General features: G+C 43.1%; 1 protein-coding gene across 3 annotated transcripts in view; it reads right to left on the minus strand.

The window, feature by feature from the left end:
• The window catches only part of LOC148008298 (glutathione synthetase, chloroplastic-like), an 85,365-nt gene that overhangs the window by 1,653 nt on the left and 56,927 nt on the right, over positions 1 to 26,785 (minus strand). For all 3 annotated transcript variants that reach the window (XM_087674333.1, XM_087674332.1, XM_087674334.1), the window contains 3 exons: positions 15,510 to 15,640; positions 888 to 1,010; positions 79 to 163 (listed from right to left, as the gene is read on the minus strand). In XM_087674333.1, the coding sequence (XP_087530459.1) occupies positions 79 to 163; positions 888 to 1,010; positions 15,510 to 15,640 (339 nt within the window). The remainder of the gene's footprint in view (positions 1 to 78; positions 164 to 887; positions 1,011 to 15,509; positions 15,641 to 26,785) is intronic.

Below are 26,785 nucleotides of genomic sequence, written 5' to 3' on the forward strand. Positions count from 1 at the left end.
TTGTGTTATGCAAAGGAAATTTTAAGGTCATTATTTGCAAGATAAAGTCATTTCTAGAAAGTAATCAAAGATTTCTGGATATAATTCATACAGCCTCGTGCTAAGCCAGTATTGGTCATACATATTTCTTTCCTCGGACTGCACAATCATGAGGACAACAGCACTACACCACCAAACCAGTATATCATATCAGCAAAATAGAATCTCAAGTTGCATTAACATGTTCCTTCAAAGGCATTATCACTGAGATTTCATTGTGGAATGCAACTGAGATTAGGACACAGAATTTTAATCCTAATATGATAACCTGACATTATTTCAACACTATCTCAAAGCTAGTTTCTAATCCCAAGTTAGAAGTCAACTAGCACACAAATGGTAGGATGGTTCCAAGCAGCATAGGCAATGGTTAAATGCATGTAAGCAGATGCAAGACCAGGCATTCGGTGCTCTATGGGAGATGGGAGAGACTACAGGGCACGACTCTGAGTGGATGAGGAGGAGAAAGGCTTTATGCCAACATAAGATTCTAGCAGTTTTCTTTAACCTAGAGAAATATGAGGTCTACCATTACAACCTATCATATTGGTTGTTCACACAACCATTGTATTTATAATATACTTAATAGTCCCTTATAGAGCCTACATTGTAATTTGTATTTTACCTCAGGGATTTCTTCCAAGTGTTAAATAATAGAATCTCTTTTCCTGAGAAAAGAACAAGTATCCCTCCCTCTTGGAGTTGAATTTTCAATACTTAAGCATCACAATATCTTGTTCACATGGTTGCTGTATTGACCTTTTCATCTATGGACTCAGCCTAACCAAAGTATTTGCAACCACACAACACGAAGCCATGTTCAAAAATTTAAACATCAAACTTCATACCTTCTGTTGCCAAACTCTTTGAAAGCAAGTGCCAGGGCCTTGGCAAATCCTTCTACAGCTGTGTTTGGAGATACTTGCTCTGGTTGCAAGCTACAATGATTTTTGATACGGCCAAGTAAATATCTGCAACAAGCATTTCTATCAGCATTCCAGGACATGTAGTTGCTGTAACAAAATACCTTGATTGAAAAGACAATGAGGAAGCAGAGAAACTGCATCTCTTGAGAGAAAACTCATGCAGAAGATTATGATGCCTCTGGCTGGAGGATAGTAACCAAAATAAATTAGAGTCTACAAGACATGCCAACTGATTACTTGCTGTCTGTGATGTTGAGCACGTGAACAATGTCTGTCTGTACACAGATAAGGTGTCTGAGGTGTCGGCATGATAAAGGCCTAAATTAACCTAAAAAATACTATTATTTTTTGGCCAAAAATTAACTCCCAAACAACCACAAAAAAATTATTTCAAAACGAAATGTGACAACATATTTGAACTGGTACAATAAAAGACTCAAAAGTTTCTAGAAAGGTATGCCTTCACCTTCATCAACTTCTGCCTGCCTTGCATTCATCACGACACTGCCTGCTGCATTTTAACACTCCAGCCCTGCACAGCAACCTCTCAGTCTGGATTGCTTATCATCTACTCCATCAATAGAAGGACCTGCTGCTGTTCAACCTGCTGCTGGAGGCTGTCTACTGCTGCATTTTGCAGCCCTAGATGTGCTGTTGTCATCCATCTACTGACATGCTGCTGTTGCTGTGTTTTGTATATGTCTCAAGTATGACACACTTGGAGTTGTTTCTAGCATCTCTTGACTCCCCCATCAGCTCATGTCAACCCAATCCTTGAGTCACGAAGGCTTGAGGCCCATTTTATCATTTTACATTTCTATACACTCTTCTTCGTTGAGCATTCATCAAATTGTGCTGTTGTGTGTCATAGACTCTGCTTGCCCTTCCATTTCCTTTCATGGTATCAGACTTGGGTGCTCTTAACACCAAAGCCTAGATTTACAAAACTTGGCATTCAAGAGCACACGAAAACACTTTCAGAGATGTCTCATCCTTGTGACCAAAGCTCTCTCCCCCATGAATCTTGTTTTCCCCTCTCTACAGGCTCAAAGGCAGTGGTACCCTTAGTCATCCTCCAGGGCTGAAGGGGAAGATCTCCCTCCCATGGGATTCTACCCCATATCGAACGACAAAAATTTGGAAGTCTTGAGGCAGTGATATGAGAGACACTGCAAAGAAGCAAATAAAAGCAATCCTTCTGCACCAAATTATCCTCATAATACCCCTCCACAATACTCAGAACAGCCTGCACAATGGCAGGGCCACAAGCTCAACGGCATGCCAACATGGGGATGTCAAGCTATCCTACGCCTTCATATCTGCCATAGCATCAGGTATGTATGGTTCATATTCCATTGACCCTTCCTTTGTTACTCCACTAAGAAGCAGGTTTTGGGCATAACTTATCACACATACTTCGACCCATACCAGGGTTTGAATTTGAGAAATGGAGGTTCTAGAGATAGAAGGGCATGTTGTAACTTCTTCTTAAGTTTGTTTTTGTTGCACCATCTCACATGCAAAACCCAGCAATTCCACTTCCTTTACCTGTTCTTCTATCTTCCATTGCTCCAATCCACCATCCTCCTTTTCACCATTCTTGGAAGAACCACCTAGGTTCAAAATGACTGAGAAGGATGACTTGACAATCAAATTGCCGAGGATGGGCGCTTACTTGTGAATCACTATCAATGGCCCTTCAAATTATGATGACAACCAAGTCACTCTATTCTTTTTAATAAGGTGCCCCCAAAGCATTTCAAACTTATGCAACAAACTATTTCAGAGCCTCCATTTCCCCCCTTGCATGTGTTCGGGTGTCAAATCTTGCATTTTGCAATGTTCTTTGACCAAGAACACAAATAATTCCTTCTCTTGCTTCAAAGGGGGCTCTGGTATCCACTTTTCAGAAAGGCAAGCCAGCGAGTGGGAAAGACAACACTCTAACACAACTGATAATGAACAAATTAGTTCCCATTCAAATCTAGCTCGGATGGCAATATATACCCAGGAAAACTAGATTTTGCCACAATTGTCAAAATGCAAGCCATTTTGACAAAGAATGTCACTAGAAGGCCAATGGTACTTTGCCTGAATCCAGAGATTCTACCCCCCTAGAGAGGACAATGTTGCACCTTCTTGGCAGCCGAGAGGAGATCATGCTCTTGTACATGTGGCTCATTTCCCACGAGATGATCTGGTCTAGAGGATCATGGAGTGTCAAGCCTCCCTTGGTTCAAATGCCTATGACACTAACCAAGATGTAGCCCCCCTTCCCATCTACATATCTTTGAATCCCACAAGGCTCCGCAAAGTGGCTCACCCAACTTGTCTCTCCCTTCTGTTGCACATTCTTTCCCTGACTATCTTACATCTTAAGCTTGCCTACATTTTGGCCATCACATCTCTTCTTTCTCAAAGCACAAAGAGCATCTTCACTGAAATAGAGGTACGTGTGTCCTAAAGTCTCATGCAGCTACTTATGTTTGATTTGCATTTTAGTTAGGAAGTTACATTGCAAGGACCTATCAGTTTTGGTTGGGTTAGAGAGATGGATAGTTAGGAACTCCCTTAGCAACTTCTTCTGTGACTGCCAAGGCAAGTTACAAGCCTTCCTTGGGGATACCATAGACGTCATTCTCTTCACAACCATGCTCAAACATCGCCATTAAAAGCCCCATGTCAAATTTATTGCTTATCTTTGTCAAGCAAGCAAGCTAGTAGAAAAATGGCCATTGTCACTATTTCATCATCTCCTTGTATCATCTTCCATTTGTATCATGATCATTATTGTAAAATGGTGCTCTAGTATGTGAACAATTCCCTTGCCAAGGCACTGCTCAAGTGACACCTACAGCATGCATATTTCCAACGGGCATTACCCCTTGCAAAGCATTGAAATTTGTGAACTTGGGTGCTTGGGACAATGAAAAAACCCATAGTGTGGTTCCCCAAATGAAAACTCTTGTGCTGTGTGCAAGCAAATCTTTACCTTGTGATTGATTACCTTGTCATTATTTCATCTATGACACACTTGCACTATGTTGTCCTTATAAAGTTACATAGAAGTCTACCCAAAAAAGACCCATGGGCCATTAAAATGGGCTACCCAAAAGAAGATATGCATCGCCTCTACAATCCTAGCAGGCCCTTGGGCAATATTCAATGACACCCTTGGTCCAACACCTTGGTCTCTTTGGGTTGGGACCTTTTGGGTAAATGAGAGCAAAGCTATGCTTTCCCTTCCCTTAGGTACCTTTTCGGGCTTGAGAAGGGGTGTTTAGCAAAAGGAAAATTAAGGCTTCGATTAATCTTACAATTACTAAATTTTGGGTCTAAAAATAACTCCAAAAATTCAAAAAGAAAAAGATATTTAAAGTAATAGGACAAAAGGCCTAAAATTAACTCCCAAAAAAACCCAAAAGATTTATTTTAGAATAGATTAAAGTATTTTAAAATTTCTGTAAAAGGCAATCATGAGCATTCCCATCACCAGCTTTTGCCTTCACCTTCTACCATTCTTCAGTTGTCACAACACTCTCCCTGCCGCATTTATATCCTCCGGCCCTGCACAACAACCTCTCAACTTGCGTCACCATCACCCACTCCCATTGCCAAGTGGACCTGCTTTTGTACCTGCTGCTGTCATCATTGAGTGACATGCTGCTGTTGCTGTCCCCTAGGTGCACCATTGCATTTCCACTCTTGCAGTCCTACTGCCATCATTGCCACCCCTCCCGAGTATGACACACTCTTGGAGCTGCTTTTATGGTCCCCGACTCCATCATCTCACCTCATCCACAATCCTGGAGACATGGAAGATTGAGGCCCCTTTGTATCATTCTTAAATTCTATACAGTCTCCCTTTGTTGACTGTTCATCAGATTGTGTTATCATGTGTGTCATACACTCTGTTTTCTCTGCTTGGCACTACCATTTTCTTACAGATATGGGCTGCTGAACTAGAGGGTCACTGCATCTTTGAAGGTGATAAAGAATCACAGATATGTTGGAGGAAGGGAGGAAACATTGAGCAGCAAAGTTCAATCATTGCTAGAAGAAGAGTGCAGAGTGCAAGGGTATCTTTATAGAGATAAAAGTGGGACACCATGGAAGAGGACCCAAGAGAAATGGGTTGAGCACCTAAAGCATCCCTGACCACAATGTTCAACAAGGACAAAGACCATGAGTGCCAAATCCACAATACATGCAGCTAGAATTTGTAGAAACACCATTATCTAAGAGAAACCAAGCCAAGGTGGAGGATAGACCGAGTAACAAACAAGTGAAGAAGTTGACACTGTTGTTCCATGCCCAAAAACGATGGAACTTTGTACACATGCAATGGAAAGAGTAGCAACAACTATCACCCATCATCCAATGCTGGAAAATGCCACATGTAAATAATTCCAAGCCACCTCTCTCACAATCTTGAACTTGCCAAGGCTGAAGAACTCAATCAAGGACGAAGGAATAGGGTGTGTTGTGATAGGGTGTCCAACTCCCTTTTGGGCACGGCCACTTTAATATTCAGGTGTCCCTATTTCAGTCTCTATTTCCATGCATGAATGACGCATCTCATGTTGCATCCTATCCATTGTTTTGCCATCCTCTTGTGGGTTTTCCTTTCCCTGCCAACCTGTAAACACTACATGGAGTGTTTTTGCACATGTTCTGCCCTTCTCATCCAAGTCATTGCCTCAACTTTGTTTTCAAATATTCTGATATCTTTATTTACTACGTCTATCTGTTCAGTGTTCTCTCCCCATTCTTCCTTGGTTTGCTTGGCAACTTGAGCACAGGATTTGATTTCCTTCTCTACTTGTGTTTTCAAACTGGCTTGTTTGCTTTGTATGTGGCATTGCACCCACGCCATCTTGCACTCTCTTTGTTTCCATTTGAGTCTGGCATGCCTGTTGGCATCCCATCCTTTTATTGTATGATTTGGAATTTAATATGCAATAGGGCTGTTACTGTTACCATTGACACCCCCCCATTATTCTATCACACGTCGTTCATCACTCCTCTCCTGCTATTAGCGCCCTGTTTCTTCATCATCAGGCTGAGTTTTCAGGGCAGACCTGGGCACCCAGCTGTCACAACACTTTCTCAAGGCTGGTGACTACTTCCTGCACATCTTCAATAGCAACAGGCTGTCACATTTGCAATTTGAATGCTGAAGTCCATCTGACTGCTGCACCTTTCTTCATGATTCTGACCAGTTTTCTAAGTCTTCTACAGCTGTGTTTCAGGTGAATAGACCCTTAAAGCAGTTGCATAACCTTCACTCCTGCCCACAGAGCTCCCGTCATCTTTGCGATTACTAAGAACTACTTTTTAACTGCTGGTCACTCTTTTGTTGCTGCCATCTTCATCAAACCAACTCATCTTTATCACTGACAGCTCCTGAGGAATGTGTTCCACTCCCTCTACCACTATCCAGCATCTTTCGATGTCTTCTCTGAGATCCCCTGCCCAAATGACTGTGCTTCATTCCCTCCACAAAGCATTCCTTTATAGGTGCTGCCACCTGATCAACCAGGGCAGTGCAGTCATCTCCAAGCTTGGACATCATTGACTTGACTCTGCTCACCTTGATACCAATCCTAGAGACAAGGGTCACCTGTATCACCATAAGTCAGTGTTCATTTTTTTTGCATGAAAAAAGTGGCCAGTTATATTACTCAGAAGAATTTACAACGAAGTACATGTGCTCAACAGACTAGCTGGAGCTGATACAAAGTCATGTCGGAATTATATACAAGCCTCTCAAGGTGGTCTAGGGGGAATGGGGGATAGAAGCTACAGAGTAGGAGAGTATCGCCACCTGCGATTGCTTGCCTGCATCGTGAAGAACAGATCATGACCACACTAGGTACATAGGAAGTGGGGTTAAAGCTCCTCATGAGCTCCAAGTCACCCAGCACCTAGTCCCAGCAGCTGCGGAGGGAGTGGATGATGAAGGTCCAGAGCTCTCCCAAATTTGCCCAGCCCCCCAAGAGATGAAACCCAAGCTAGGCACCACTCAAGAGAATGTAGCATCCTCCTCTCTGCACCAACTATGCTGCCTCACAAGACCAGAGGCAATGCTTTGGAGTTTCCAAGCGCTACACTAGATAGTGCTTGAAGACTCCGTCCTATTGCATCTGAACCAGCCAACTCCCAACTGCCAAGCCTCCATGTGCCAATAACCATAGGAAATAAGACGCCCTCCGCGGTCTCCAACTATCCCACAAGCGTCGCCAAAAGGTCCATTGAAAGGCCTCAGTAATGTTGTGTTCCGCCCACTCTAGCTACCACCTATAAGGGGATGCCAATTGACAAGAACCTAGCCACCCACACCTCTCTAGGCAACACCAGCTCCTGAGTGGGGGGTCCAACCAATCCTGTGGAATCCTTGCCTCAATCTCGCTCCTCCTAGTCTCAACTCCATGCTCGCATCCAAATGCCTGCGATAGGATCGCCTGGTCAGCGAGCCTATAAACCTACCTCCACACACTAACAATACGGGCAAGGCCAGCCCACTAGACATGAGGGCACTCACTAATCTGGATCTTGTCACAATCTCGAACTTGGGAGAACCTTCCATGTCTATCCCCTAGCGTGGGCCCACAATCACCAGCCTGCCCAAGAGGGCCAAACTCTAATACTCAGGATCAATGATCCCTAGTCCCCCCCTTAGCGCAATGTTGGATGATACTCACCCATGCCACCATGGCCCAGGAGTCCCTAGAAACATCTGTACTAGGCTAGAGAAAATTCCGCACGATGCGGCGAAGCTAGGCCACACAAGACAAAAAGAAACACCAGCAAGAAGCAACGTACCAGTTGTCACTAAGAGAACTCGATTGACCACTAGGGCCCTGGAAACCGGGGAGAGGTGGGTTGTGCTCCAATATGTTAGGTTCCTTATTCTAGAGTCAAGTACTGGGAGAAACTACTAAGGTGAGGTGATGTCGAGACCCACCTAGAAACCATAGTTGCACTAGTACCAGATACGAAAGGGTCCATACTATACCGTACTTTCGGTACCGTACCTTATGTATTAGTATCATGAGGTACCAAGTTAATGGATACTTCTTTTCCTGTCCAAACTGCACTTCGAGATGAGCTAAATGCTCCTTACACTAATAGGATTCTCCCATGGGATTAAATTATTTAAGATTCAAACAATTTCTCTATCTTATTTTGTCAAAAAGAATTGGATTTTAAAATGCTTTAGGATAGAGTAATGTACTCTCATTGTACTATACCTTAAAAAATCTCAAGGTACCATTAAGTACCGTGTTTTATTGTACTGTACCGTACCGTTCTTTTTGTACTTGACAACCATGCTAGAAACCAAGATAGCGGATGGTCTTCCCCCGCTCGCCCACATGAAACCCAAGTGGATGCCCCACTCAATGGTAAACTTTAGATTAGTGAGAAAACCAACTAACTTCCTCCAATTGACTCTCACCCCTCCAATTGTGCAGAATACTTCCAATGCAAGTCTCACCCTCTTTAGCATCACCCCACCATCCTCCACATAGAGGGCATGCAGATCACATGGCCCTCTATGTGGAAGATGATGGGGTGATACTAAAGAGGGTGAGACTTGCATACTCACAGTCCACCAACTTTGTCGCCTCTCTCATTGGGAGCCGAAGGCCTTGCAAGTTGCTCACTCTTGAGTGGAGAAAGTAAGACATTGCCTTTACAAAGAATAGGAAGAGGTAGGGGGCTAAAGCGAAACCTTGCTGGGCCGACCTCTCCAAACAAAACTCCCCCTTCTTGCCTCCTATGAGTACTATACTAATGGCTAACTTGTACATGGCAGCTATCCTTTGATCCACTCTTGGAGGAAGCCCAATCGTGCCATAGTACCTTGTAGGAAGTCCCAGTCAACCTTGTGATAGGCTTTCCCGAAATCTAGTTCAAGCATAACCATCCTCTGGTCACTATGTTGAGCGGGCCTCAAAGAAGGTGAAGATGTTCTCTAGGATGCTCCTATCCTGGACGAAACATATCTATGTGTCATGGATGATGTCTGGGAGAATGGGGCGAAGCTTGCTGCCAATCATCTTGGCCAAGGCCTTAGAGGCCATTGACAACAAGGTGATCAAGCACCACTGGGACAACTCCAAATGGTCTTCCCCTTTAGGGAGGAGACTGACTAATCTTGCTAACAGTTAACTCGACATCCATAGTTGCCAAGGAACCCATTTCATAAGGTTAGGAAACTCGTTTCATACCTAGGCATTTCACAAACACATGAAACACCTATTTTAAACTTTCACAAATCTCATACCTAAATGTCTTGGGACTACTGTAATCATTGTTTATCATAGATTTATTTAACACGTTGACATGGATTGCCAAAATTTTATTTTGAGTTGTTATCCATGATGATTGCATATATTGACGACTCGTTTTACAACTAAAGTTGATGTTGGGCATGGATAGTGGACCACGATGCATGCAAATATTGATGCTATGTTGAATGTTGATTTGCATTGTATAGAATGAATAATGTCAATTTGTGTTTTCTACTTCACATGGGTCATATAGTATATGTATATAAAACTTTCATACTTTTTTTCATCTCGAATGAAACCCCTTTCTAACATTTTTCGAAACTTGTATGAAACCTATGAAACCCGTTTCATACCTCCCGTTTCAAAAACCCTTGGCAACTACGTCACCATCCAACTTGAGCTGAAGTTCTCTTGGAGAGCCTGGAGCAAGGGGTCCTTAACCTCCGAATATGTGGTGAACAAGGCTTTAGACAGCCCATCCTCTCCAAGGCATTTTAATCCCATCCTGTGTGTGGAAAAGCCTCAAGTAGTTCCTTCTCCGTGAATGGCTCAAGAAGTGCCTATCCCATCACCTCAGTCTCACAAGGGACGAGACACACTCCCACACTTGCTATCTGCATTGAAGCACTGTCTAATACGGCCTCTTGTTGAAACGGTTCTATGTAGAAGATCATGGCAAGCTCCATCACCTCCTCTGGGCAAGGGTGTACCCTCCAATTATGGTTGCAAAGACTCCAAATCTAGTCTCCCACGGTACATGCTTGATGCACTTGGAAGAACTCTTTGCACATCATGTCCCCCTTCCATGCCTAAAATGATGCTGAGGTGTAGAAGGAAAACTTTGAGCACCTATCCTCTAAGCCTGCAAGGGCTGCCCGCGCTTGAAGCTCCTACATGTGCAAGGTGGGATCTCCAAGTGCCTCTTGAAGCAATCTCTAAATGACTGCTACAACTCTCTGAAGCGCCCTCTCCTCCTCCCATCACTGCTACCAAGCCTAGAGGGCGTGGCAAATCCTACTCCACTCCCCCAAAATCTCCATCACCTCCTCTGCAGTTTGATCATCGCCAATCCCTGGTCCAAAGTTGCTCAATCTACCTCCTCTTCTCCTCTTGTCAATAGATGGAGTCTAGGGTCAGCACCAGTGCGTATCCACTACTAAAGCAGGCGCATCTAGTGTGAGTAGTACCAGAAAGTGAAAAAAAAGGGTGGTCCCAACCAACTATCCAAACTGCCCTCCTCTGAGCACCCCCACTCCCCAACATAAAACCTGTCCAACCGCTCCAAGAGAGTGCCACCAAACCACTTGTAACCCTAAGAGAACTCCAAGGAACCATCTCGTTTGTGGAAGATAGGGTCCGTCCAACCATTTCGAGCACCTACTGTAAGAAGGAAAACCTCCCATGCCTCCAGCTCCTCCACCATGCCTTGGAAATCTTTGCCTTGGCCCTGCTAATCCTCTAAGGTCTCTAGATATCTAAGAGTCAACCGCAAGGAGACCTGGTGTGACCTCCACCCAAAAGTGTGCGTGAATCTCTGTAGGAGCATAGATGTTGAGGACCAAAAGATAAGAGCCCCTCAAGTCAAGCCTTACTCATAGGACCCTTCCTGCCACAATCGTCCCATGGTCTCACACATAAGCTAACAAATCCGAACCAACAAGCAAACTCCACTCCTACTGTGGGCATCGATGGAGTGCTCCCAATAGATGTGCGATCTCCCTAGGAGTACCTTCCCCACCCTACTGGCCTGGGTAGGGGAGAGCTTATGCTCCTAAAGAAGTAAGATGTCTAGTTGTACAGATGCACCTCTTGCCTAACAATCAATTCCCTAGGACCACGTGCCCCACTATAATGGAGGTTGTTCATATTCTAGGATGCAAGGTGTAAACTCATGGATAGGGCTAGGAGTTTCCGAATAATGCTCCCTATTGCACAACTAGGGCATTTGAAAGATGATGCTGACGTGCCGAACTTAAGCCCCGCACCACCCATACTTTCTTGGTATCTTCCATTGCCACCCGTACTTTCAAATCCCCTACAACCATCATGGAGAAGTGCCCAAACTATCAATACTCAACTAGGAGTCTAGGAAAAAGCAAGGTGACTAGATAGCAAGGGAGCCTATTGTGGAGCTTAGAGCTCTCAATAGTGAAGCCATTGTACGACAGGACCATGTAAATGACTTCTTTCGTGGAATTGCCAACAAGCTCCAAAGCTGCCTTTGTTGAAGTGAGACAAACCATAAAAGTACCCTGACCTATCAATAATGCCTTTGCAATCTGCATGGTACCAATGTGCAAGGTTGAAAGAAGCCAATCACAGAGTCGTGCCTTGGAGAGAGAGTTCCCAATGACCTTATCGAAAAGGGTGGTCTCCTCTAGTTCCCCTTCCATGGCATGAATGGACAAGAGCTATCTGTGAGAGTGATATGCAAGGCATGTGACTGGGGGGCACTCGCAGAGTGCTTTGGCATCGAACTAGGGGTTTTCGTTGTGGGTCTTTAGGGGGGAGTTTCCAAGGGTGCTATCGAATGCGCAGGGAGAGAGGCTACCGCCAAGGGAGGGGGCAGCAATAACAGCTACAGTTCGACTGGTTTGTGGTAGATATTTGGTTTTTTGGTGGAAGGGCGGGGCCACTGGGGTAGGGGGGGCAAGCAAAGGATAGGGCAAGGGCTACTAGGGCAGAGTGTAGGGGAGGTGTTGAAAGAGGTACCAGGCGCCAGGTAGGAGGTTGTGTGGTTTAGGCAAGAGAGTGGTGTGGCTAGGTGGGAGGGTAGTGTGATAGTGTACCGAATTTGGCAAGGGCGGTAACGTAGCTTAAAGGGGGTCATGGGGCTCATCACATTTGTGCTTCAAAAATAAAGCAAAAAGTTAATTTGCCCTTAAGTGAACACTTCTTTATGATTCAATGTTCACGATTCATACGATTCATTAGTTCATTCTTCTTTTGTGTTTTTGAGTTCTTTATCACAATGTTTGTTGTACACACTCTGTGTTACTCCCTGTAAACCCTACTGTTTCTTGACATGGTATCATGGCAAAGGTGTTGGGAGAAGATGAACAATCACTCTATTGATGAAGACTATTGTCATCGATCTTTGATCCCTATGCCACTGGAGTGTATGTGTCTACCCCCTAACACTCCTTGTACGACTTGTCATTCTAGGCAATACAGATTGTCATGCATCATCTTTCAGCATTCCATGCTCAAGGCAATAAGCTCCATATGACACACCCCAAGCCGTTGTGAGTAAGAGGAGGCTCTAAGACCTCACAAGGCAATAAGCTCTCCTAGAGATCACTACAACAGGCTACAGAGGTTTTTCCTAACCTACTTTCACGTCTAGTAGTTTCCACGGCCCTTGGCCTTACAATCCGCTCTACCAAGAGATAGAGGTAGCTGGATACCACCTTTTTGGTGGTCCAATCTCTTAAAAGACAAAGTTGTTCAATTCCTTCAACTTCGTAGTTTGCTTCGCTGCTAGACAGTGGCGGTTCATCACCACCTTTGGATCTGCAATCCACTTGACCAAAAGACATAGAGGCTGTCACCCACCCATGTTTCCAAGAGGAGCTACGCATGCCCACTCCCTCATATGACTCCACAAAGTTTCATTCTAATGAGGGCATTGAGAAGATCATCCATGATATCCCTCCCTCGCTTTTTGATTGGATCCATGCTATCTGTCTCTCCTGTCACTCTTCTATTTAGTTTCAGGATGCCACCTTTGGAAGTCATCTGCTCTCTGTCCCATCACAGCCTCTCATATCTTCTTTGGCACTACTGGCAGTCATTCCTCCGTCATCAAATACATAGACAGCTACGAATCATTAGCTTTAGACTCCCTATCTCTTTCCTTGTCTCGCTCATGCAGGTCACAAAGCCACCACCAAATTGGGTTCATCCCATTATTTTGAAATACACTTGAATCCACTACCTATAAAGTTGGCCATTCATTGATAACGAATATTGATTCTTTATATAGCAACATTATAAAGAAAGTGGTGGGAAAGGCAACATTACGGGTTGAGCTAAACACATGCTACAAGGGCAATTACAATTATTCACCAACCCAAGGACTAGAGGCACACTTTTCTTCGTTACTTAAGAGTTTTAAGAAAAACTATAGAGACAAAAGATCCCTAATACAAAGACATAAAGGTGGATTCAAAGGGGGGCTTCAGAGGAGGATCTTCTTCCTCCACTTTCAAAGGGGGTCACTCTTCACACACCTTGGAAAAGGGCCTTGGCTTACCTCTCTACTATTTTGCACACCACCATCCAAAATCTATACAATTTACCCACACCAAAGCCTTGGATGTTTCAGCCATGAATTGGTGGCTACACCTTTGCATTATTACCAACACGGAGCTAGTGGCTTCTCTCTTGAGGTCAAGTTTTAGGCACCATCAGCTATCAACTTGTCTATTGTTCTTCCAAACATGTTTTCTTTTAGGTGTTGTTCCTTCCTTTCTTGGATTACAGGTGTTTCCTCATCATCAACAACCTTTCCCGTACTTTGGGAATCCTACTATGCTTTTACTTGCCATACATGGGTGGAAGATGTCTCTCTCGCTCCTTTTAGGGCACCTTTTTGGGCCTAAGAGGAGGTGTTGAGCAATCAAAGTCATTAACTCATTAACAAACAATTATACTGCATTAATTCTTATTTTTGGTTTCTATTTACAGCCCCAATAAGCTTTATTGTATTATTTGGCATTTATTATGCATGGTAGAGCAAACATGAGGCTGCACTTTCAGGGCAGACCTAGCCACCCAACTCTCACATCACTTGCTGAAGGTGGCAACTGCTTTCCCACTATTGCCAACTTAGTTTCAGGGCTGATCAAACCTGTGTTTGCTGCCTACAGCTGCTGCCCAGTAAATCTTCATCATTGACAGGCTGTCAAACTTGCGTTTGACTGCTGAAGACTATCTGATTCTGGCGACACCTTCATGATTGCGACCAACTTTTGGAGCCTTCTACAGCTATATTTCAGGCGGACAGGCTCTTATGGCAGCTGCATAGCCTCCAGCTCCTGCCTGTAGAGCTGCCATCATGTCTGGCATGGCTGAGATCTGTGTTTTTCCTGCTAGTCACTCTTTTTTGCTGCCATCTTCATAAGAGCAGCTCATGTTCATGACCAGCAACTCCTGAGAACCGTGTTTGTCTCACTCTAGTGCTGTCCATCATCTTCTGGTGTCTGTGTTTCTAAGTTCTTTGTCACAATGTTTGCTGTACACACTCTGTGTTCCTCCCCACAACCAATTTTTGGAGTCTTCTAGAGCTACATTTCACAGGCTCTTATGGCAGCTGCATAGCCTCCAGCTCCTGCCTGTAGAGCTCCCATCATGTCTGTCATGGCTGAGATCTCTGTTTTTCCTGCTAGTCACTCTTTGTTGGTGCCATCTTCATAAGAGCAGCTCATGTTCGTGACCAACAACTCCTGAGAAGTGTCTATAGTGCTGTCCATCATCTTCTGGTGTCTGTGTTTCTAAGTTACTTTGTCACAGTGTTTGCTGTACACACTCTGTGTTCCTCCCCACAAAACCTACCATTTCTTGACAACACCTACAATAGAGACTTTCTCGGATATGAACTTAGATTATCCACAAGCTCCATGGGAGATGGAGAGATACATGGTGATTCTAAAGCTCCGTATTCCTCCCCTCAAACCCTACCATATCTCAACAACACTCATCCATCCAAAGAAGAATATGGTTTGTCACAATAGGCCTCATGATTGGCTTTTCAAACACTCCTCACAGACTCACTTTTGTTATCTCACAGCATATCACTACTGTTCTAAATAGGACTTGTATTATTTGTACCATGAATTTCTGACCAACATTTAATAAGAGAGTTTTTTCTTTCTTCCAAAAAGAAAAGGAATTCTTGCAACCTCCAAAGTTCAATCTGCTCCTGTGGAACATGAACAGACTAAGCCTCCTCAAAAACATATTCAACAATAGTCTGGATGGCATTACCAGCTCACTATTTCAGCACGCAGATTACATATTGGGCAACTTAGAACTGACAGATATGATAAAAATAAGACAAATTCACGGATCCGGATTTCAAATTTCACTGTTTTGATCTGAACTGCACTGTTTCTACAAGAGAACAAATTATATACACAATGACCTTAGTTTTGAATTTACAAAGTGGTCTCATCAAATTGCATTCCATTTGCAATCATCCAAATGTATCAAAGAGAATCTACAAACCCTACCAAGAAGGCCTCACCGATGCAAATAAGCTACTTGTGAGCCCAAACCCGCAAATGAGGAGGAGATGGTATTCATCTCGACTTGCAAAAGTTTGCCCGTTTGTAGATCAGCCATGTAATCTGATCGATGCAAGCCTAATCGCACAGTCTGTGTTCCATGTCCAGGAAACCCTCAAAAAGTCAGGTTATTACCATTAAAATTTTCATTTACTTGTCAAGTGAAATCACACTCAAATGTCTGATATCTTGTCACATTCTCTGACAGAAAAATAAATAATTAACATGGCATACAATCCCAAGTTATGTGAAGGTTTGCAATTTAGTATTTGGGGATCTGATAACAGATCATTTCAACCTTGTGAAATGCAATGAAAAGAGAGTCCGACTGCCTACTGAAACCAGAAAGACCTTATTAAACAATATTAGCTATAAATTATGCTCGATGCACAGTAAAACCACATACATGCTCTTTGCAAGGTTATATCAAAACATCTAGGTGACAATCACAACCAAGGTAAAAACACATGTGAAATTCCTCTGCAAATAAGAAAACAAGTAGAGGAATTATCCTAGCTCTCTGCTCTCTGTGCCAGATCAAAACACAAAAAGCCTATTAGGCTAGACCATCAGAGTCCCATGAGCTCTAGTGGTTTTGCACATGTTGTCACCACATGCTCTCATATCATGATAGGGTGGGTAGACATGAATAGAACCAGGGTTTCCATAAGGCACTGAAGAAGAAGGCACTCAAACCGGATAACCCTGACCAATCGTCGGTTGTGGCATGGAACATAACCAGAAGGCCCACAAGGGAACCAACAGGTCCAAACTCCACACTCGGGAGTGGAAGTGCTTGGGAGGGTATCCCATGCAAGGAAAACCCTAAAAGTGTGTGAGGTGGAGGATTCCCCCCCCCCTTGTGTATCTGTGCTAGCCATATGTGAAAACACAGAGGCCCTAAGAGGAAAGGATGTACCTATTGTAGAAACCCCCAATGTGATGTGAGATTGCACACGTCAAATCGAATGGAGATGTGAATGATGGTGTGAAAGTAGATGCGGGTGCAGCGGAAGAAAAAGGTGGGGATGGGTGGGATTGGAAATTGAGGTCTAGAGGGGATAGATATGAATGAACATGAATGATTGTTAAATTGGAAAGTAGATGATGGAAAAGATGTTTGAAATAATGATGATCATGCACCAACTTTAGGCTGACTATGAGATACAAAACTTGAAGAAGGGGGATTACCTATTGTTTTCTTATATGCTCCTCTTCTTGTGTTTACATACAAATACCGATCCTCTTCAGGATGTAATTGTAGTGAAGATTTTCTTCTTCTTGATTATTACCAATATCTTGCATGGAAGCACAAACAACATGTGTTGATATAGAAGTAAAAGCATGTGTACCTAACACCAGAGTAGAAGAGGAAGAAGAAAGTGTAGGTTTGTACTCAGCGCTTGTTTCTCCAATGGGATGGCCACTAGGAGGTTCCATCCTTCCTGCACAACCAATAGGTCTATGCATTGAATCTAAAGGGGAATAATCAATATTACCTTCTAGTTGTTGTTGGGCTCGATGCATGAGAATCAAATCAAACTCAGCCCATAAAATCGCAGTCGGAATGTTTCTCCAGCAATGCCAGAACCTCGCAAAGCAAGATGTAAAACCCACTCTTGCTTGATTCTCAGCATAGGCTATTCTAGAGACTGAAGCAGTAAAGAAGTGTTCAAAGTCATCTTCCCTTTGAGAGTTCTTGTTCTAATGATGAGCTTTCTGATCAACATCTAGCTTTGACACCATGTAATGAAATACTCCTATTGACAAAGCACAAACTAATAATAAAACTCAATAGGGTTAGGGTAACTCATAGACCATGAACATAGAAGATGAATGAATGAATGAATGAATGAATGAATACAATGCTCAATGCAATAAGTATACCATGCAAAGCAAATATAGAACTTCAAACTCCCATGTCTCTAAAGGACCTAGACAAAGAGCATGAACTAGGGATAGTGTTGTACTCCGTACGGATCCCGAAATGCAGCAGACAATCTCTACATGTAATCAGCAGCAGGAAACACAAATATGGAGAGTTTCGATCAAGCTGAACAGAACTAAAGCACTTCATAAGATGGGCATCCAGCTGAAGACCATTAGCTAGGCCTAAAGTGCCTTGAAGCATTCAAACTGCAAGATTGTCATAACTTTTAGGATGCATTCACACTAGTGACTTGTAGAGGCCACTGTTACAGACATCCATCAATGATGTCAAACGATGTAGCAAAGCAGCTCACTCAACAACTCAAGGAGAATCAAGACTAGCTCAAGGTGCAATGAAACCAGCCTTCAAAAGCCCAAAGGGACAATAGACCACATTTTAGCAAACACTTAATGTAGGTTAACAGTAAATTCAACAAAAAAAATCCACACACAACCGGAGCTACAGTGCTCTTGTACCATACATGACACCTGTTGGTATCAAAACTCGACACCTCTTTCAATATTTCTTTAGATTACTGATGTATGTTGAGTGCTCAAATTTGATAACAAATGGATGCATTTCAGTAATTTCTCAAGAGACAACTTATCCACGCATGCACAATGACCTTGTCACATTCAATGTTGGTCTCCAACCAGCTGTTCATTCTTCAAAAATGTAAATAAGCACTTCAATTTGCCAAACCCTACAAAATATAGCCAACATTTGGATCCAATTTTGTAGAGCATTCACCTAGACAACTATCGTACATAGTTCCCATGCAATCCCACGTTGTTCCTCTCACAAACAAAGGAATTTCTTGCAATGAAACTTAGAGAATGTCGCTTTCTTTGCGACAAAGTTGCCCAAAAAGTGAGCTAGACTTCAGATCTCAAAGGAGAGGAGAGGATCTCAGCCTACAATGCTGTAATAACCTATTTTTTTAATATTTAGTTTAAAAAAAAGCATGCCTTGCTGTATATGGAGTTACAGGCTTCCCAATGGTATCCCTATGCCAAGATGAGAAGATTGGTTGCTTTCCACACTCCATTCATGCTGTCAACTCATATTTCATGGCCGAAACCTACAATTTTTGTAGCAAAATAAGAGATGAATGGTTGTGTCCAAACTTAGGTTGCTCGAAATGAGAGAGAAGAAGTCCCAAATGGCCAAGATAAGCTTTTCAAATGAGTAACCAGCTGCTTCTTAATGACTAATTAATGACTTAGTCACTAATCGTAAGTGAGCTACTCACTAGACGAAAGTTTAGCCCAAGGCCTGCTTAATAACTTAAATGTCCTAAGTGAGTTGCTTTTACTGGGACAAACTTTCAATGTAACTCAATTCTAAGATGCAAACTTTCAATTTAATGAAAGTTTCACATTGCTTTTTGTTACTTTTGCCACACTTGTCCACTACATATCCAATGTTAAATCCTTCAATGTATGTACAATAGTCACCATGCCAAGAGCTAGTGATACCAAAATTAAAGTTTATTTTTAAAATCTTCATGAAGTTTAATTAAATTATTAAGTTCATATCTCATTCTAGTGACATAATCCCCTCTTGAAACATCACAAGCAACCTTGATCGCATATAGTTAAGATCCAACACTTTATACGAAATGACCAATATATGTTTTCCAAAACCAGACATACTCCCGTTACTGCATGTTTTCTAGCAACCAAGCATAGTGTCGTTACCACATCTATTGCCAATGTACAGTTGTTCATACATATTTCCAAGTAACCAAGCATGCTATTGTTACTCCATGTACTATCAATGTACAATTATCCATACATGTTTCAAAGTAACCAAGCACACTGCTGTTACTCCATATTTTGGTCTGTACTTTTTCTTTTCCATTACTACACTAGTACACAACCAATCATAATTATACAAATCCAAGACTATTAAAATGGTACTCAGTGCACCAGTAAAAAAACCAAGCATAACCATAGAAACACAAGTGTCTAATAGGTGGATCATAGAATACCTATATGGAATCTAAAAGATATTCAAACAGCTTCTAGATGCATGAAAAACATCGAGGTAAATTTGTAACAAATGAGATGATTCTATCAAATCATCCTCCATCCCATTTACATCAAGCAGTGCATGGTTTTGAAACTTTACCAAATAGCGATAAACTTCACCAAATAGTGATAGAAGACTTTACTCTTAATCTTCATTTCTTTATGTGCCAATATCTGCTCAAGAACCAAGATTTCATTAAGTTTCTCAACCTTTGGCTACATCTCATTACTAATATCCTCAAGCACATCACCACAAAAAGGCCTAAGAAGACTCGTATGAAAAGCATTGTGAATCTTCAAATGATTAAGTAGTTGTAAGCCACCCCGTAGATCCTTTGAAACACTTGGAAAGGTACATAATACCACAAGTTGAGTTTAGGGAAAAGACGCTCTTTACCCTTCATTTTCTTTGACCTGGTTGTTTCGAAGCATAATAAGACTCAATCATCCTCTATAAATGCCAAAGCTCAGTGGTGATGGTAGCTGCTTTCTTTTTCTTTTCTTAAAATCTTTTGGAGATCTATCTTTACTTTAGCATAAGCTTCATCCATGCTCTTGACATACTTGTTAGGAACGATATTATCCTTTGTGCAAAATTGGTAGGACTTTCTTTCCCCCTTCCACAATCTCAAACACTGCCTTGCCAATGGAACTATGCACTGTGTTGTTATAAGCATATTCCACAAGAGGCAAAAACTATTTCCATTTCGTTTTATGCTCAGATACATAGCATGTCAAAATGTCTACAATAATAGCATTTGCCTCTTTAGACTAACCAACTGTCTGTAAATGAAAAGAAGATAGAACTTTAGGATCGGACCTATATTCTCAAAAGTACCTCTCCAAAAGGGACTCCTCATGTACGGATCCTTGTCAATTACAATAGATTGTGGCATGCCATGATCTTTAAAGATGTTCTATATGAACAATCTTGCCATGTGATTCACAACTACCTTTTTCCTTATCGAGATGAAATGATTCAGCTTGCTAAACCTGCAAATAATGGTCCATATACCATCATCCCTACGAGTGTCCTAGGAAGATCAAAGATAAAATCCATGGTATACTATCCCACATTTTATCGGGAAAATGCAAGGGCTACAACAAACCTAGTGCCTTCTGTTGATCAAACTTGACCTTTTAACATACAATGCCTATGTGTACAAAGTGATCCATATCACATCTTAAAGCTGGCCAATAAAAGAAAGTCTCAATTGTGTTCATTGTAGCATCAATTCCATGATGCTCTATATAGAGAGATGCATGACTTTCAACCATAACCTTGGCCCTTAACTATTTTGTAACACATAATCAACCATGCATCATAAGAAAGCTCTCTCTAAGAGTGGCCCATTGCATATGCTTCTCAAACAACTTAGTCTAAGTAACAAAATATCGTAGAGTTTAATTATCTATACGTACAACAAAATCAACCCCTACCACATAGTGCTTCTAAGTTTAGTCTTCCTACCCTTATTTTCAGCATTGTCCTTTTAAGCATCTTTGCTGCCCCTAAATCATGTGACATAGCCTTCCGTCAATCCATAAGCTATATTTGCATTTCCAATCAATTGTGCCATGTTGTTCACTTTTGTCTTAGTACAGTAGTCAAGGATTGCTTTGGGTAGATCACAATAATAGGTCTCTATTTGCGCAGCCATGTAACCTCATGAAAAGAGCTAACTAATGGCAAAGCTGCATAAAATTTGTTTGTGTACTCTTCCAAATTAGCACAATGTATTGCATCCAATTTGTGTCAAGCTATTGTCACATCAACTTTAAAAGTGTTTATGAGCCATTCGGAACAAAGAACCTGTTTAAAATGCACCCAAGTTGCTAGTGCCTTACCTTGTATCAAAGGGGTTGTCCACCACTGAAGTGCATTTCCTTTTAAGAAAGTGGCTGCCTTGCACACTTTTGAATGCTCGAAAAATTTGCCCCCAAAGTAGGCTGCATCAAATTGTTGAATAAAGGTCGAAACCATAGTTGTCAGGTACGATACGGTACAGTACGATAAAATACTATAGTAAATGGTACCTTAAGCTTTTATAAGGCACGATAAGATATTCGTACGACAAAAAAATAACTTGATTATTTTGGACAAAAGATAATAGAAAGATATTTCAAGTCTAAATAGCAATGCTATTAGAGTATATAAGATGAGTACTTGAGGGTAACATGCCAAAACCTAATGCGGAATGTGCAACATGCGCTACTACTATCTATAACTTATAACTACATAGATGGAAGTGGATACATCATACATGCATGATCATACAAATAAGAGAAGTGTGGGCTTGAGAGAGAGAAGGTTGAGAGAAATTGACTGAATCTCAAATAACCTAATCTCATGGGAGAATCATATTAATATAAGGAGCATTTAGCTCGTCCCAAAGTGCAGTTCGAATGGGAAAGATACTTTCAATGTTATCCTCAATGGCGGCTTCTGCTTAGCTGGCCGGATTGTCTCTTCCTTTGGGGCAGCACTTCATTAGCCAATCTTTGGCTGATGACACCTTTATGATTTTGCGGGCAGACAGGGACAACATTTGAAAGGCATTAGATGTTTGGACGCTCTTTGGTCAGGCCTCTGGTTTTCGCATCAATGCCTTTAAGTCGGCCATTCTCAATTGCACGGAGCCTGATTTACAGTCATTAGGCTGGCAGGGCCAGGTGGTTTCCCGTGGATCCATTGTCAGGCATCTTGGATACCCGTTGGGAGTGGATGTACGGCCAAAGGACCTACTGGAGTGGATTTCACAAAAACTGGCGACGAAGTTTATGTATTGGAAGTCGCAAGCGTGGCCATTCCATGTGCGCCTCAAAGTGGCTCAGACAATTATGCTACCAATGCTAACGTATTTCCTGCCATTGCTGCCGTGGACGCATACTACTTTGAAGGCTCTCACTCATCCCATTCGTTTCATGCTATGGAAGAAGGATTCCCTGCAGGCAGGCATTTCATGGATTTCATGGTCGCATACATGTACCCCTAAACGAATGGGTGGTGGCGCTATTTTGGATGCAGAAACTCATATGCTGGCTCTTCGTTGGTCTCTTTTTCGTGCCATGTGTGTGGATCATCACCCGTGTACTATCATAGCCCGTTATTTTCTTGAGGACAGCGGGCTACGCCATGGTAACACACGGCTTCGGGCCTCCTGGTGGCATGTCCTTAATTCTGACTCTCGATTTTCCAATCCCTCTTCCTCTTTGTTACTGCACTTGGTCGGCTCTTGGAAAGTGGTGCTCCAAAAGGCCCGTTGGCATCCAGTAGGGGACCGCTTGCAGTCTAACTCCTTTCAGCTGGAATTGTTGGAAGTATCCAGATTACTTTCATGGGAAGACAAACATCAGCTCAGACCGAGATTTAACCGCATGGCCCGTTTAGGTGTGACTTCGATTGCGGATGCTACCCTTGCCACTCGCAATGTCCTCGCATCGTTTCGGACTGCTAGGAGACTTTTCAGGATCCCGCGCGGATACCATGGTTTATGGGAAAAGCTTTTGTTGGAGCTTCAGGGTAGGCAACCCTTTCCTGCCCTGACTGTGGATCGTCCTTGGCAGGACTGGGACCTTGCAGGCCGGTTGAGTCTGGAAAAGGCCTCTACTAATCAGGTGTATCATCTTCTCATTCAAGATCACCACTGGCTGGGTGTGAAAGCTAATACTGTTTGGGGACTGCGGAAATCGCGGTCATGGTGGCAGGCAACGCTGATGGAGGGCTGGCTGAATAAGGCACCTTTCAAATGCAAGGTATTTCTTTGGCGGGTAATGATTGGTGGTCTTCCTCTTGCCTCGGCCCTTTCCAAGCGTCGAATCTCGAATGGCAATTGTTTCTTCTGTACCACTACTGCGGAATCGGCCCGACATCGTTTTCTTTCTTGCCCGCTCGCCAAGAATATCTGGTTACTCTTGTCGCAAATCTGGCACGTGGTGGTGGGGTCCTCACTAACTCCTTTCGATTTGGTTTTTGTGCGCCCAAAGTACCCCACACCGCCACAGTTACATATGAAGATCTTATTTCACTTTTTCAGATACTGGGGATGCTGGCACATTTGGACCACGCGCAATGCTTTTCTCTTTGATTCGGCCTCTAATGTACCGAGACATATTGCCAGGCTTAAAGGGCTCTTGCATTGGCAGCTAGATCTCATTCGACACTCCGACTTCCTCCCTCGGGAGGATTTGCATCCTTGGCACATGGCAATTGCCTCTGGGTCGTTGCCATGATTGGTGTAACCTTTTTAGTGCATTAGTACGGGGATTTCCCACACGTTGGGCTAGGGCCCTCGTGTCTCTTGTAATCATGTAATCGTGTAATCTTGTACCTTTTTCGTAATTAATACAATTACCTTTTACGAAAAAAAAAGAGAGAGAGGCTTGGGGGAGAAATAAGAAAGAAATAAAAAGACGAATGAATGAATGAATGAATGAATGAGAGAGAGAGAGAGAGAGAGAGAACTTCTTCACCTGATGGCTTAGTGTCATCAACTATCTTGTAATCAAGTAATCTTGTATTTTTTCGTAATTAATACAATTACCTTTTACGAAAAAAAAAAAAGAAAAAAAAAAAGAGAGAGAGAGACAGAGAGAGAGGACCAAGGCGATAGCAACCCTTCGTGACCCTCCCTGCACAGCGAATTGATCCCAGCCTCGCACCCTTGCCTTCTTCCGCAGCCAGCATCAAGTCGACAGGCCTGCGCAACTCTGTGCGGCCCCCTGTGCACAGGGCTCAGGCAGAGAGAGCGAGAGAGAGAGAGAGAGCGAGAGAGTCGAGGATGCTGTCCCCTGTGCTGGCCCCTGGCGCCCGCCAACGTGACCTGCACACTGCCTACCTGTAATCGTGCTGCGCGGCAGCGTGGAAGCCCTGACCAGAGTATCGCAGAATTGCCAGGATCAAAGGGTGTGCTTGCAGATTACGTCCCTGCACAGGCTGGGAAACGATAGTAACAGGGACAGGCAAATAGGCATTTTACAAGGACAGATCTGTGCCCAGGAGGCAGCAGATTATTGACGAGCAGAGACTGTAGACAGTACATTCTGTTGTTGCACGTGCAATCTGCCCCTATGCATAGACAAGACAGCAGACCCGCCTCTATACAGAGAGAGAGAGAGAGAGAGAGAGAGAGAGTTGTTAAAGTAGTAATACAACATGGCTGGTCTGGACATGGATTTTATTGACCAAACGGTGGCAGCCCTTGGTCCGGATTCTAAAACAGAGGAACCAGAAGATATGGTTCCTTGCACAGAGGAGACGCCACCTGGTTTTGACTTCCAGCCTGCGGGCAAACGCACCAAGCATACTTCAGAAGATACAATGGATCATCAGGATCATCAGGAACGTTCTTATGCTTAGGTTGCTTCTGATTCTATGGATTCTCAGGATGTTGATTGGGAGCATTTGTTGGAGTTTGCCAACACTCTGCTTGGTGATTATGTTGAACATAATCATGAAGCATTTTCAAACTCTGAAACTGAAGATGTTTTGGAAGCCACGGTGGATCCTAAAAATGTTTTGCGCTCGTTCTCAGTGTTTTATGAACGTGCTGTTATACTCTTCTTCATTGGTAGGATCCCAGTGCTTTCCTATATTCGCCAGTGGCTGCAAAGTCTACTACAAGGGGAGTGTATTGAAGAGATTTTTGTTGGGCCCCGAGGCTCTTATGAGGTGCTGTTGAAATCCGAGAAGCATCGTGCCGATCTGCTGGCTAAACTGCCATTGTTCTTTGATCGCCGTTTGGTCCATGTTGTGCCATGGCGCCCAATCGCAGATTTTCAGCGCTTGCTTCAACATGAATGCCCGGTGTGGGTTGAAGTGGAAAACTATCCAGCTGTCTATTGGCTACTGTTAAAGGATGCCATGGCCGTTGTGGGCACTATTTTGGTTCCCCCGAGCCTAAGGGCCACAAATCGTAACCGTTTGTGTATGTTATGGGACACTGCTCGGAAAAGGCCTACTTGGTTACGTCTTAATTGCTCTGGCATGCATCCTTTGCACTTTCGTAACTTTACAAGGCATTGTTTTTCGTGTAGAAAATTGGGGCATTTTATGGCTGAATGTCTAGCAAAGCAACCGACTTCAGATGTTGAGCATGTTTTGCCTCCCATGGAAGATATGGTGCTTGATGCTCCGTCGCAAGATGCGACCCAACCACCTAAAGTCTTGGATAAAGGCAAACAATATGTTTCGGGCTTGGATTCCCGTAACAATGACTGGGTAGATGTCCAGCGAAGCAACCGACTTCAGATGCTGAGCATGTTTTGCCTCCCATGGAAGATATGGTGCTTGATGCTCCGTCGCAAGATGCGATCCAACCACCTAAAGTTTTGGATAAAGGCAAACAATACGTTTCGGGCTTGGATTCCCGTGACAATGACTGGGTAGATGTACGTGCCAAAAAAGGTAAAAGGTTTGATGCTGGCATGGCGGATATTGTGCCTAATACTTCACAAGATTCCTTGCGTACTTATATACGTAGGAAAGACATGTTGTCTTCAGAGCACACTACTCATGCTATGGTTTCTTCTGCTCCTCGCAATCAACCCACTAGGAAAGTATATACGGATGGTCCGAAGGGCCCACCTGCTAAGATGGCTTTTGATGCTAGAGGTAACGTGATTACCCCATGGGATCGTCGTTATCCCCGTTCCATCCCCAAGACAGTGGATACACTGTCTACCTCTAAATCTGGCTGTCGGAACTCTTTTGCAGTGTTAGCTGATTTTTTGGATGAGGGAGTCCTTGACGTTGTAGCAGAACAGGTTAAATCGAGACAAGCTTTGCCTCATTCCTAATTTTCTTTTTGAATACACATGAAGATAGCCACGTGGAATGTGCGAGACATTTGTTCTCACAATAAGCAACATGCCATGTGGAGTTTATTGCATGAAAATCAGTGGGATGTCTTGTGTGCTGTAGAGCACAAGAGTCACGGTGAAGCAGGAAAAGTTGTGGATTGCTATGGGTTTCGCTTGTTTTATGCAGGGACACATGCCATGCATTATTATGGTGTGCTTATGATTGTACATAAGAAATATGAGCCTGTTCTTATCAAAAATGATGTCCATGGTCGTTTTGTGGTGATTGAAGTTTTATTTGAAGAAGAGATCTTATGGTTACTTGGGCTCTATGCTCCAAATGACCCTTTATCCCGCCAGGATCTTTGGAATACTTTGCAGACCTCCTTGTCACTTGGCAGACGGGGTTTTTTGACTGGGGATTTTAATATGTGTGTTGATTCTTCACAGTCCACATCAGAGCATTTGATGA

Source organism: Lygodium microphyllum, unplaced genomic scaffold (assembly GCF_053477565.2).
Source record: "Lygodium microphyllum isolate KBCC unplaced genomic scaffold, Lygodium_microphyllum_v1.1.10 scaffold_207, whole genome shotgun sequence".
Lineage (NCBI taxonomy): Eukaryota > Viridiplantae > Streptophyta > Polypodiopsida > Schizaeales > Lygodiaceae > Lygodium > Lygodium microphyllum.